Raw genomic sequence first — 12,490 nt, 5'->3', positions numbered from 1 at the left:
ATCTAAAGTGTTTTAAGAATAAAAAATAAAATAAATATATTTTATAAAGATTAAAATGATTTTTTTTCAAGGACAAAAATTAAAAAACACTAAATTATAGGAATAAAAAACATATTTAAACCTACATAAATCTCAAAATTAAAAACTAATTCAATAATTAATAGTTAATTAATAAGCATAACCTAAGTGTATTAGGTAAAGAATCACTTTGGTGGACCTTTATATCCCAACCCTCAACAAATGTAATTTAACACAAGGGTTAAAATGACTTAGTTTATTAAATTAAGGATTAAAATTACAGTTTAACCTTTAAAAGAATGATAAGACCTAATTGAATATCTTTAAATAATAAGAGAACCAAATTGAATCTAATAAATAAATTAAAAGATCTAAATTTACTCATATGACCAATGAGATTAAAGGTTAACAAAAATAAACATTAGAGAAAAGTTTAAGTAATTTATTTTATTTTTCTCCCTTTGAATCAAACACATTTTTATCAATAATGGTTAACACAAGTGACACATCTCATAACCAGTGGTTTAGAGTTTGAATCTTAAAATGACATTTGAATGAGTACACATGAAATAAATAGTAATTTTCGATAAAGACAAATTATCGCTTTTAGGAATTACTTTCTATTAATTCCATGATGAAAAAAAAGAAAAAACCAAACACTACCACATGGATGAGAATGATGGAAAGAGATTTTTTTTTTTCAAAATTAACAAATGGGAGTAAAATTTAAATTAATATCCAATATGACTTATCGCTTTGAAGTCATAAAATATTTTACGATTTTTTTTTCACATGACTTTAAAGTTGTAAATGATTTTTTTTCTTTTTCAATTAAAGTTGTAAAATACTTTGCAACTTTTTTTTTTCAGAACGACTTTAAAAAGTTGTAAGGATATTTTTTTCCATTTATGATTCAATTTTTTTTCTTTAATTATTTGGATTGAGAATCGATGTTTGTTGCTGAATGCCTCGTCGGCTTAATGCATTTTGTTAATAAAGTGTGAAGAGAAAGGTTGCTTATAGAATAGGTTTTTATGTGTTAATCTTCGAATTTTTTTAACCTTGCTTTGGTAAAGTATGTACTTCATCACCGCTTTACTAGTGAGAGGTAGAATTATTGTTTTGAAATACTTTATTCTTTCATATTTATCTTCTAGTACTCTTAAAAACTGTGAATAGTAATTAAGTTACTGAAAATTAAACTTTGAAAAACAACTTAAATAAGTATGTTTATTGTTTAACCTATGTATAATACTGGCCATGGTATTATATATACTTTGGAAATTTTCTTACGAATTTAAAGTCATTTAACAAAGAATAAAAAATATCTTTACTATTTTAAAAAAATTAAATCATAAAATATTCTATGACTTCAATAAAAAAACAATTCCTTTTAATTTTAAAATCATATTAAAAAAATTAAAATAGTAAAATAAAATTTTACGACTTTAATTAAAAAGAAAAAGAATATTATAACATATAACTTTCAATTGAGAAATCCTAACCCATTATTTATCTCTTTTTAGATATTAGTTTATATTTTACCCATTGAATATTTTTGAAAAAAACAATCCCCTCTGGGTCATTTCGCCCACCCCTTGGTTCCCGTAATCGAATTTGGCACTCACCTGATATTAAAGGTTGACAAAAACAAACGTTCACCGTTGGATGCATCCGACGGTCCACAAAGTAGCCGGAGAGGGTTTAAGAAAGGGTTTTTCATCACTGTTTGTGTTTTCTCTCCACAACACCTAGCTGCACCACATCCACCACAAATTGAAGGTAAGAAGTTTACTATAATTGCTTAATCAATCCTTTATTTGCTTAGTTTCTATTGTGTTCTTAGAGAGAAACATCAAGTTTCGATGCTAATAAGTGAAAAAGAAGGAAGAAGCTAGTCACGTTTTGCTCATAAACTGTTTGATAAAATTTCTCAATGAAGATTTTTTGTATATATATTTTGCTTAGGTATGGTTCTGAAAATGTCCAGGTTGAGGTCCTGTTTCAACACCCTTTCCCCTCTCTATGCAACGCGTGTAACTATAGTGTTAAATCCTTACAGCAGCTTATTAATCTGAATCCCTTTTCATTCGCATCGCTTTCGTTCTTGCACCATTTCTGCACCTCTGTTCTTTGAATTTGGTCAGTTTCTGGCCAATTTGTGGTGTTTATGTATACCCATCTTTCATCTCTATTTCGTCTTCAATCTCTACAAAAGAACTTGAGAAAAACAATGATTTCATCCAATGTCGTGTGTGTTTAGTTACCAAACTCTTGATTATTAATTATGAATGTCTTTAATTTTAGTGGCCATCCGGCTACAGTGTTTTTAGGGGCATCCTCTCCATGCCCCAATTTGAGATTGACTACCATGTTGGATTATTCCTTTATATTGCTTAAATTGATAAAAATATGTCTTCATTAATATTTTTTCGCCTTAATCATTGAGTGCTCGTATTCCTTCCTTTCAGGGTTGCAAGTATTGTAGCTGATCAAATACTATACTTCTGATGGCATTTCCTAATTCCAAAATGTACCATGGTTGCTAATAGGTTAGTCATAATGTTTTGAAAATGTTGTATGTATGGGCTAATTCTTGATGTTTTACCATTGTTATTTTTGTATTTTGAAGATTCACTTGATGATTGCATGTCTCTTCTAGTAATAGGAAAAACTTTTGGCTGGCTCATGGAGTGGTGAAGAATTCATATGATTTTTTTTCTGTGTGTTTATTTTTATAATAAAAATTGCATCCATTTAATTCAGATTAAACTCCAAATCTCTGTTCTTAAAAAAATTGAAACATCTGAAGAGAATGAAGAAGAAAATTAGCTGCTTAGGCGAGAACATATTTGGTTTATGGATATTTGGTTTGTCGCATTCTTCCTTAGAAGAAAAGATGTAAATCAGGAAATGAAAAGAATTAGCATGAAAAAATGTTATGGTTTTAACTCAGCTAGATGAGATTTTTGTGGTGCCTATGCTGGGGCTAGATGAGATTTTTGCTTTTATTTTTTTCTGTTTATTAAAACTGTTGCCAACTTACTAAGTTACAGTAATACAGGAACCTGATTACTTGGAACACAAAGAGTGGTTTGTTAAATTCTGGGTCAGCATGGCTGCCCAGACAATTGCTGAGACTGCCCAGAAAATTCTCACCCCTGAAACCCTTCGCTATGCTGCCAAACAATCTGCACGTTGCCTTGTTGTCCCTGTCCGTCTCCGCCGTGCCATTAAGAAATACCTTCGAGGTCCTTTACTTTCTTGGTGCTTAATTTTTTTTTCTTATATGCAATATATATCTTTATATTTTTCGTATTTTTGTGATGCCAATTGTTCATGATGGTCTTGGGATTATAGAGCAGGAGGAGCCATATATGAAGAGGAAAGTCTTGAGATTGTCTCAAACATTCAATCAAATCAAGGATGTCAATCTCCAGCTGGCATCCACCACAGCAAAGAAGATAGTTGAAGACCCTTTTGAACAATCAAAACGTTGGAAGATTACCAGCTCTTATGGGGACATTGGTCTCATATATAGAGATGAAGAGACAAATGCATATGTGGCTTCTCGAATGCCAGCTGTTTACTCTGCTTGTTACAGAGTACTTAAAGAGGTAGGACAAAACCTTAATCCAAATAAGGGAAAAATAAAGGAAAAAATATCAATGAAAGAAGGGAAAATATATCATTAAATAAAAGAGTTCTTAACAGAACTGAAGAAGATAAAAGATAAAGAGTAAAAGAGAGAAGAACTTTAGAATCAAAAAATGTTATTATGATTGGGTAACTGTTTTCTGTTACAAAGAGAAGTATATATAGAGCTCTAGAACAGTTCGTTATGACTAACTAACCTTCTAACCAACTCTTAACTAACTGAGTAACTAACTCAGTGACTAACATAGTTAAGTGAGTGTGCAGTTGAAGACTGCACCTCTCTTTTATATTACTCTAATATTAAATAATTGGTGTTAAAGGCTATGACATAACTAGGTGAAGTGGATTTTTGAGTTAGAACAAAAACCTATTAATCTTTTCCTTTGCAAAATAAATAGATGAAGCCTGTTAGAATGAAAACAGAAAGGAAAAAAAGACGTGTGTGAACGATGGTTTTGTGTCCATCCATGATAATATAAGGAAACATTAGGATTCTAATGGAAGTGTTTCTTCAAGGGAAAGGGTTGCTTAAGTTGACACAAATGAAAGGATTAGTGATATATGCACTCTGTTATGAGATTGAGTCATGGAGTCAGATGAGAGCAGATTTGCATATGGAAGCGAGAACCGTTGCAAAAGATTTTAGGTCTAAACTTAATCAAACAGGGTGAATTCATGCATTAGAATGATTGGAATCTCTAATATGTGGGATTGGTGTGTCTTGTTCATCTTTTTTTTTCTCCATTTATTTTCCAAATTGTATCATATAAGTTGAGGATCTACTACATTATAATTTAATTTCCATAGGGTGTGATTCATGTGGGATAAAGCTACTGTTATTGTTGTGAACCATATCTTTCTTTGACTTATTTTCACTTTAACTTTATATTTTTATGAATACCCAGAAAAAAGCCTTTCAGTCTTGAATAAAATGTTGGCTTCAAGTTAATCTCAACAAAACTCTCTTTTTAGGTTCGCAGAAGGCTTCCGGGTTTCTCCCCATCTAAGGTATTAGATTTTGGTGCGGGGACAGGTTCAGCTTTCTGGTAAAATATTCTTGAACTTTGTTCTTTTGAATGGTTAACTTTGATATTATAATTTTATTAATATTTTTGAACTTTTTTATTGCCTTTCAAATCTGATGATGTAGGGCACTGCAAGAAGTTTGGCCAAAATCTTTAGAAAAAGTTAATTTAATAGAACCATCACAATCAATGCAGCGTGCAGGTCGGAGCCTTATGCAAGGTAAATGTTGATACACTTCTTTGAACAAGATAGGTTTCTTAATACTTTCAAAATGAGGTGAGTAAGATTAAACCATATTCGGTTTTAGAAGGCTACAAGAGCAACAACTTTACTTAAAATGTACATATGAAGCAATGGAAGAGGGAAGAGGACCCATTAAGATGTATATTTACAATTATGTTGAAATTATGGAACACAATTGCAACTTAAAGCCTATTGTTTATGGATTGCCAAATTCCACATCATTAGACATTATTCTTAAACAAACTAGTTTATTAAAACAAAAAAGAAAGAAAAAATGTATGGGCTGGTTTTATCTATTTATAGAAGATTTTGAGTGAAATTAGAATATTTTAAAGTTTATGAAAGCAATAGTCTGACCTGTCTTGCTCTGTTTGGTTCATCATTAGGAAATTGAGATACTTCTTTCTAATGACGGTGCCAAAGTCATTTCAGTCACCGCTGAATCAACAGTCCTTTCCCTTGTGTATTGCTATGCATGTTTTATTAAATTATGTAGTGAATTTTCCTGTTTAGAATTGATACTGAAATCTTTTTCTTCTGAATTTCCTAAGAAAAGTTGAAAACGTTTAGTAGTTGGCAACTTTGATTCTTTTTCTGCTATTTGATTATATAGGTCTCAAGAATTTGCCACTTATTCATAGCTATGACAGCATTCAATCACTTTCTAAAAGTATCACTAAATCAGAGAGAGAGCATGACCTTGTAATTGCTGTAAGTTTATTCTTTCAGAGTTCAAATCAGAATTTTACATTTGTATATGATTCATATATTCAGATTTTGGCCAATTTTTTTCTTCCATCCAATTTTTAATTTTTAGTTTAAACAAATTAAATAGTTTAACTGGATTTACTCTGTCCGTTCAGTTTATTATTTTATTCTATAACCCTATTTTTCTTTTCTGTATTGCTGGTAGGGTTATGCTTTAATTAGATATTTTTGTGTTTTCAAATACTGGGCATATAAAGTATTTGTGTATTATTTCTTTAGTTGATGCTAACTGCTAGCAATCTGTTTTATTGGCTGAAGTCCTATGTTCTTGGAGAGATCCCATCAATAAAGGATCGAATTACCATAGTTCGCCAGCTTTGGGATCTAACACGGGACATTCTGGTATGATTTCTAGCTCATACTTTTATTGCCCTGTGATAGAGAGGATTATCTATACATAATTTATTTTACTTATTTATTAGCTTGGTGTTGTTTTAACATTTAATGTAAATAAAACAAAGTAATTATATTTATTAGAGGAAAAAGAGTTGTAGGAGCAAAGGAAAATGTCTATTAATCATAGAAGAAATTTCTTTAAAAGGAAATGAATGAAGGAGCCTTTGAATTCATAAATTTATTGTAATGTGTAATTCTTTTGAATCTTATATCTAATGTTATCTCCATTTCTGAAATTTAATTCTTGTAGGTTTTGGTTGAACCAGGAACACCTCATGGATCTAATATTATAGCTCAGATGAGATCTCACATATTATGGATGGAAGAAAGAGTAATTTTACGACCACTTTTGAGACAAAATTGAACAATACTAAATTATCTTTGTATTCTGTCTTTAGGCATCATAGTTGTACAGTTTTCTTTCGATGTTTTATTCTTACAAACCATGGAATTTGCTGCCTTTGTAGAAGTACCGTAAGTCTTCTCGTAAGAATAATGAAGTTTGTAAAGATTTGATCACTGAGAAGGCCGGTGCCTTTGTGGTTGCTCCTGTAAGTATATTACATTTTTACTCAACATCTTTTCCAATTTTGTAGTCTTACTGCACTCATTTTCCTTCAATTTCTGCCTGTCCTGCTCTTATCCTTTTCGGTTTTTTGGTAAATTTTCTTCATGCAGTGTCCTCATGATGGGGCTTGTCCTCTGGTAAAATCTGGGAAATATTGTCATTTTGTTCAGCGTTTGGAAAGGACATCTTCACAACGTGCCTACAAGGTTTCTCCTTAATCCGTATTTTACTTTTTGTATCGGAAAGAATCATGTTTTCCCCACATTCCTACTTACCCTTTTCTGTGATATCAACAAGGGTCAACATAAAAAAAAAAATTCACAGTTAAATTTCATCATTACAGCGTTCGAAGGGTGATCCTTTACGTGGATTTGAAGATGAAAAATTTTCCTATGTTGTTTTTAGACGAGGATCAAGGCCAAGGCAAGTGTTTTATTTACATCTTTCATGTTTGAACTAAAGCAATATAGATAACAGATAGAATAACAAAAATCATTTAATTAGAATGCACTAACAATGTAAAAAAACTATAGTATTGTGAATTGTCCAATCATGGATTCTCATGCAAAATTTGTTGACTTGTAATAATTACTTTAAAAGTCATATTTATGATGGTTTCTAAATAGTTAACAGGGTAAATCTTTATGCTGACAATATATCTAAGTTAAACTCTTAACAAAAAAATTGCCAAAAGTCTTTTTCATGAAAATATAACAAGCCGATGGACGTATCTCATGTTAATATTTTCCAATTAATTTTTATTTTGATGTCTTTTTGTTATGAATGATTTCTTGAAGTCACAATTTCTATTTATAAAACAACACTTACTAATCCTTCCTACCCTAGTCATTGAATGGCATAATCCTATCTTTGAGGTATAGATGCTTCATCCTTTGTAACTGATTTTTTACCCATCTCTTGCACCACAGTGATCCTTGGCCCCTTGATGGTATGGAATTTGAGACTCTGAAGGAGCAGCATGCAAAAAGAAATCCAGAGGATCTTGAAATTGACTACGGTACTTAGTTACATGCCTCAATGCTTACTTTCTGCTAAAATACTTTAAAACAAAATATATGGTCTGATTTGCTATTAAACCATCTTCCTTTAAATGGTATATAGGAGAGGACCTTTGAGATTATAAACTATTAATTCCCATTATTGTTGATTTCTCTTCACTTTTTCAGAGGACTGGTTGAAGTTGCAACAATCTGATGACACTCCTCATGAAGTAGCTGATGCAGAAACTGACATTGCTGATGATTTGGAAACTGATGACGCTCCTCGTGAAGTAGTGAATGCTGTAACTTATGATTCTGATGATGCTGTGGAAACTGATGGTCCCATTGATAGTGAAGAGGACGAGGAAAGGGAAGAAGAAAGAGGCAGTGCTGATCTTGGAGGTGGCTGGGGCAGGATTGTCTTCATGCCTGTCAGAAGGGGTAGACAAGTCACCATGAATGTGTGCAGATCCACCAAAAGGGATGCCTCAGAGGGTTCATATGACCGTATTGTCGTCACTCGGACCAAGAACCCTACCTTGCATCAACAGGCCAAAAGATCTATTTGGGGTGACCTGTGGCCGTGTTGAAGCAAAATAATGTTTGATGTTAAATTTATTTTTGTCATTTCATGTTCCCTGTCTCATGTACCAGTTTATAAGGGTTATGCCTTCGAAACTGAAAGAAAATAATAACAAGTTCACATTATAGATGGAGTTTTGTTTTGGAAGTAGCTTTGTTATTAAATCTCTTCCAATTTCATGGAACACGAATCAATAGTAGATATTCAAATCAGTTATCCAATCTTGTAACAATCCAATCAATGAAATGATAATACTAGCAATTAGCACTAAACTGGATTTCTTGTTCAATTCTTACATATGCTCGATGCTGAAGAGGATTTGCCACCTTGTTTCTTGGGGTCATTAATTGTTCACATGATTCCTAGAAACATTATGACTGAATATAAAACTCTTTGAATTGTATAATCCCTCTTTCTAAATGTCTACGTGACTACATCATTACAGCATAGCAAGATTTATACATGCCTGTTGAGTGTGTTTTTTTTTACATTACAATTTACTTTATGAAAAAAATGACAGATTTGAAAAATGGATGCAAACAAATAACATAAAAGATGCCTGTTTTTTTATAATGAAAAAAATGCTTAATTTTATCCATGTAATATTATTCGAGAAAAATAAATTATACTATTTCGAATTGTTTAAAAAAGAGTACTTTAAAAAATGCTCATTTTTTATTTTTTCTGACAGATTGATTTTAAAAGGATGAAAAATTAAAATTTACACTAATGGACTAATTTTTTCATTACTTACGTGACACTAATGGATTAATTTGTCAATTTTAAAAATTGTTAAAAAATTTAATTTAATTTCTTAACTTAATTACTTAATGTTATTTTATTCTTTAAACTTAATAATAGTTATTTTAGTCTCACGCTGCAAGAAAAGTATAAACATAATTATTAGTATATCTTCTTACTTTCATTCTATATATGTCTCTTATATTTTTTTTCTCTTCTTCTTTCACATTTTGTAGTTCATCTTAACTTTCATATCCATTATTTACATGCAAAATTTTTCATTTATTCAACTGAAACATCAATTCTAATTGGAAAATAACATAAATATCCTAAAAAATTATTAAAAATTTTCTTAATAAACAATGCCTAATATCTTTAAGAACTTATACAATTAAAAATTTTCAAATAGTTTCTTCTACACTTACAGCTAACCATTATTACATTTAAAATTCTTTGACATCTATATATAACTTGTGGTAGTAGTCCATAAAAATAACTTTGGCTATTTATATTTTCTTATATGTTTTATCCTTTCAATTTGAGTATTGATTGTGTTCCAATTGATTGCATGGATCCTATGCCATCCCTCTACATACACCTCCTTCATCCAAAAACTTTTTTGCTCTCTATGTTCCAAACATGATCAATCGAATAAAAATGTTACATGATTTGCGTGCCACAAGAGGGTTATATATGTCCTCTAATACCCAAACTTGAACAAATGATGTGAAAGCAGTAAAACTTTGGGGGGGGTGGGGGGGGTGGGAAACAATATATACTAGTCCCATCGAAAGGTTATGAAAGAAAATAATTTAAATACTTTCATTTATCATCCTTTCGTGATTTTCAAGTTTTTTTTTTACTGTCTTTTATGATTAATATTATTCCATAGAATATATTAGTTAATTAATCTAACATTCTAAACAAATTACTAACCTATAAGATAATAACTTAATTTGTGTAGAAGAAATAGTTTTAAACTGTATTGAATGTGTTAGTAGTGTCCTGAATTTAGCCACTAACTATAGTTATGTTATCACTCATAAATTAAATTTATATTTATTCTATAATTTAAATGAAAAAAATTGATAAGAGGAAGGTGAAAAACAAGGACATATAATAGAAGTGATTGAATATGATAATGTATAGGCTAATAATTTACATGTAACATGTGATTTAATTAAAAATTTGAAAGTACTTTAATAGACAAAAATGATGCGTGATTAAGTTCAAGATCAAAATGTTAGTTAGTGGTTAAATTTAAAATGACAATAAATTATTAAGTTCAATGACTAAATTAAAAAAATTAACAATATTTAAAATTGACAAATTAATTCATTGATAATATATTGACAAATTAGTCCCACCAGTAAAACAACACACATGACATTTTTTCAATGACATTTGGCTCTAGAAGTAACACGTAGCTATGAATGTTTGAGTTAATAAAGAAGAATTAACATTAAGATGAATTTATCATAATTTTTACATATTCAAGAATTAAATTATTATTTTTTCTTTCAGGAATCAATATAAATAATTATTGCTTATTTTATTCATATAACTTAAACACCAATGGTTAGCAAATAAATGGGAAAAATGTAGAAGTTTTTTTTATTTTTAATTTGGAGTTAATAGTGTGATGAGGGGGGAAAAGAATAAGCAATTGAAACCCTAATTTACCTAAATGCTTCTAATACCCTGTCTTCTGCTCTAGTCTCTTCAACACTTGGAGCACACTTTGGAACCCAAGAAATATTGAGTTGGCAATCGAATAGTCAAAACCATTCAACGCTAAAGATAATTAGCATTTCAAAAACCATTCTCGTTGGTAGGTTAGAGAGAGGAATGATGAGACAATGACGATTCGAGTTTTACCTTTCTGATTCGAAAAGTAATGCAATGTTAAAAAAAGGTGTGCTCACAAAATTTTCCAACAAGTGAGTCGAATCAAATTGAAGAGGAAGAACTGCAAAGTAAAGGAGTAGCTTCTCAGGCACAAAAGCAAAAACTTGATCTATGATTGAAATTGGATTTACCTAGCTAGTGAGGTCCATTGCTGTTGACATGAAGAAAATTTTAAATGGAGTATATTTGTAAGATGCTTATAGAGGTAGCCAAAATGGCTTTGATACTCATAACTAGGGTTCAATCAAAGCTTCGATCAGAGGATATTTTCACGGGACTTTGTTAGAGGTCAAGGAGATGAAGGATTCAATTGGTTTAGATTGGGAAAACGAGACCAATGATGACCGGAATCAAATATGTGAATGACACAAAGAGAAGAAGATCAAATACGAGAGAAAGAGAAAACCAAATATGTCTCAATGGTTTCTAATTTTTTGAAAGTTGAGGCACTTATTTTTTTCAAAAAAGATGCCCTAATTAAGAAAAATTGAAAAAAAATACTCCAAAAAGTTTAAAATTTCGGTGTGTGTGAGATGTCAAGCTAGGTGTGATAATCTATATAAAAATAACCTTTTGGCGTTTTCTGATGATCCCTGAATTAACTGTCACTACAAATCCATTTTTTTTTTGCAGTGCATTAAGGACCAGCCAAAATGAGAGTGCAAACTTAATGAATTGCAACGATATTCTAGCGTAATTTTTCGGAAGGTACAAAATGCAGTAGCGCAACTAGACTCAACACAAAGGATGAAATAACATATACCCAATATTAATGACAACAGGAACACAATAAACCCAATTCACCTCAACCACAATGCATCATTGAACAGTTGAGAGAGAAAGAGAGTTAGCTAGGTTGTGTGGAGGTGATTGTGCTCGTTGAAGTTGAAATAAAGACCAGATGGATGTGGACGTGTGTTGCAATGCATGCCTTGGGACTTTGAAGTCAGTGAAAAGCATGGCTAGCTGAGACCTACATATACTACGTACACAATTGTTTCATATGGGTTAATAGTAATTAGTAAATATTGCCCAGCAAGCAGTGTTGTGCATAAAAAAAATAAGAAAAGTACATTATTCAAATCAACAAATTAATTAAGGAATTTGCTAGTTACACATATCCAAAGGAAGTAAATCGGAGATTTAATTTAATTGATTAAACAAATGTATGAATTATTATAATTTTTAATAAGTATGTGCTTTCGATTCTTAGGAACAATAAATAAATTAAATGGGTGTAATTAATACAGAAGAACAAAACACAAGCCACGCTACAAGACGTTTCCAACTACGTACACAAGGTAGCAGTTTCTATTTCTCGCCCTTGGAGTTGGAATATTTTTCTTGTGTTCATCATGTGTTCTTTTCTCTTTCTCTGACAACCCTTTAATTTTTGTTCGAAGAAATTTTCCCTTCTCTCCCCATATATTCTCACCATTTCTCGCTTATTCTTTTTTTTTTCTCTCGATTTTAATTGGCTTCAGCATATATTAATTTATAGATCCTCCTTTTCTTTGTTAATTTGCGGGGTTGGATGGATGATTTTTCAAACTAGCTAGAACTGCATGCATAGCTGTAATG

The 12,490-nt window shown here is 30.9% G+C and overlaps 1 protein-coding gene across 5 annotated transcripts; it reads left to right on the top strand.

Moving 5' to 3' along the window:
* Positions 1 to 1,594: 1,594 nt before the first annotated feature.
* LOC100820559 (methyltransferase-like protein 17, mitochondrial) lies at positions 1,595 to 8,389 on the top strand. Of its 5 annotated transcripts, none has more exons than XM_041008225.1 (14): positions 1,595 to 1,800; positions 2,490 to 2,570; positions 3,083 to 3,269; positions 3,384 to 3,635; positions 4,648 to 4,721; positions 4,826 to 4,920; positions 5,558 to 5,655; positions 5,971 to 6,054; positions 6,359 to 6,439; positions 6,579 to 6,659; positions 6,787 to 6,882; positions 7,020 to 7,099; positions 7,606 to 7,694; positions 7,864 to 8,389. In XM_041008225.1, the coding sequence occupies exons 2-14, from the start codon at positions 2,557 to 2,559 to the stop codon at positions 8,265 to 8,267; spliced, it is 1,635 nt and encodes a 544-aa protein (XP_040864159.1). In that variant the 5' UTR covers positions 1,595 to 1,800; positions 2,490 to 2,556; the 3' UTR covers positions 8,268 to 8,389. The 5 variants fall into 5 exon arrangements, with proteins under 5 accessions (XP_040864159.1, XP_014621151.1, XP_014621153.1 ...); XM_014765665.3 differs by having other exon boundaries at positions 1,596 to 1,800; positions 6,576 to 6,659; XM_014765667.3 differs by having other exon boundaries at positions 1,597 to 1,800; positions 3,075 to 3,269; positions 6,576 to 6,659.
* The last annotated feature ends 4,101 nt before the right edge of the window (positions 8,390 to 12,490 follow it).

The sequence above is a fragment of the Glycine max genome, chromosome 13, assembly GCF_000004515.6.
Source record: "Glycine max cultivar Williams 82 chromosome 13, Glycine_max_v4.0, whole genome shotgun sequence".
NCBI classification, from domain to species: domain Eukaryota; kingdom Viridiplantae; phylum Streptophyta; class Magnoliopsida; order Fabales; family Fabaceae; genus Glycine; species Glycine max.
Note: the sequence above shows the minus strand (reverse complement) of the source record. Positions and strands in the feature narration are given on the sequence as shown.

Bases quoted from the DNA above. Each gene is read 5' to 3' on its own strand.
- LOC100820559 (XM_014765665.3), top strand. The intron at 5,656-5,970 runs GTAAGTTTATTC...TATTGGCTGAAG, and splicing joins AGCATGACCTTGTAATTGCT to TCCTATGTTCTTGGAGAGAT. The intron at 6,660-6,786 runs GTAAGTATATTA...TTCTTCATGCAG, and splicing joins GTGCCTTTGTGGTTGCTCCT to TGTCCTCATGATGGGGCTTG.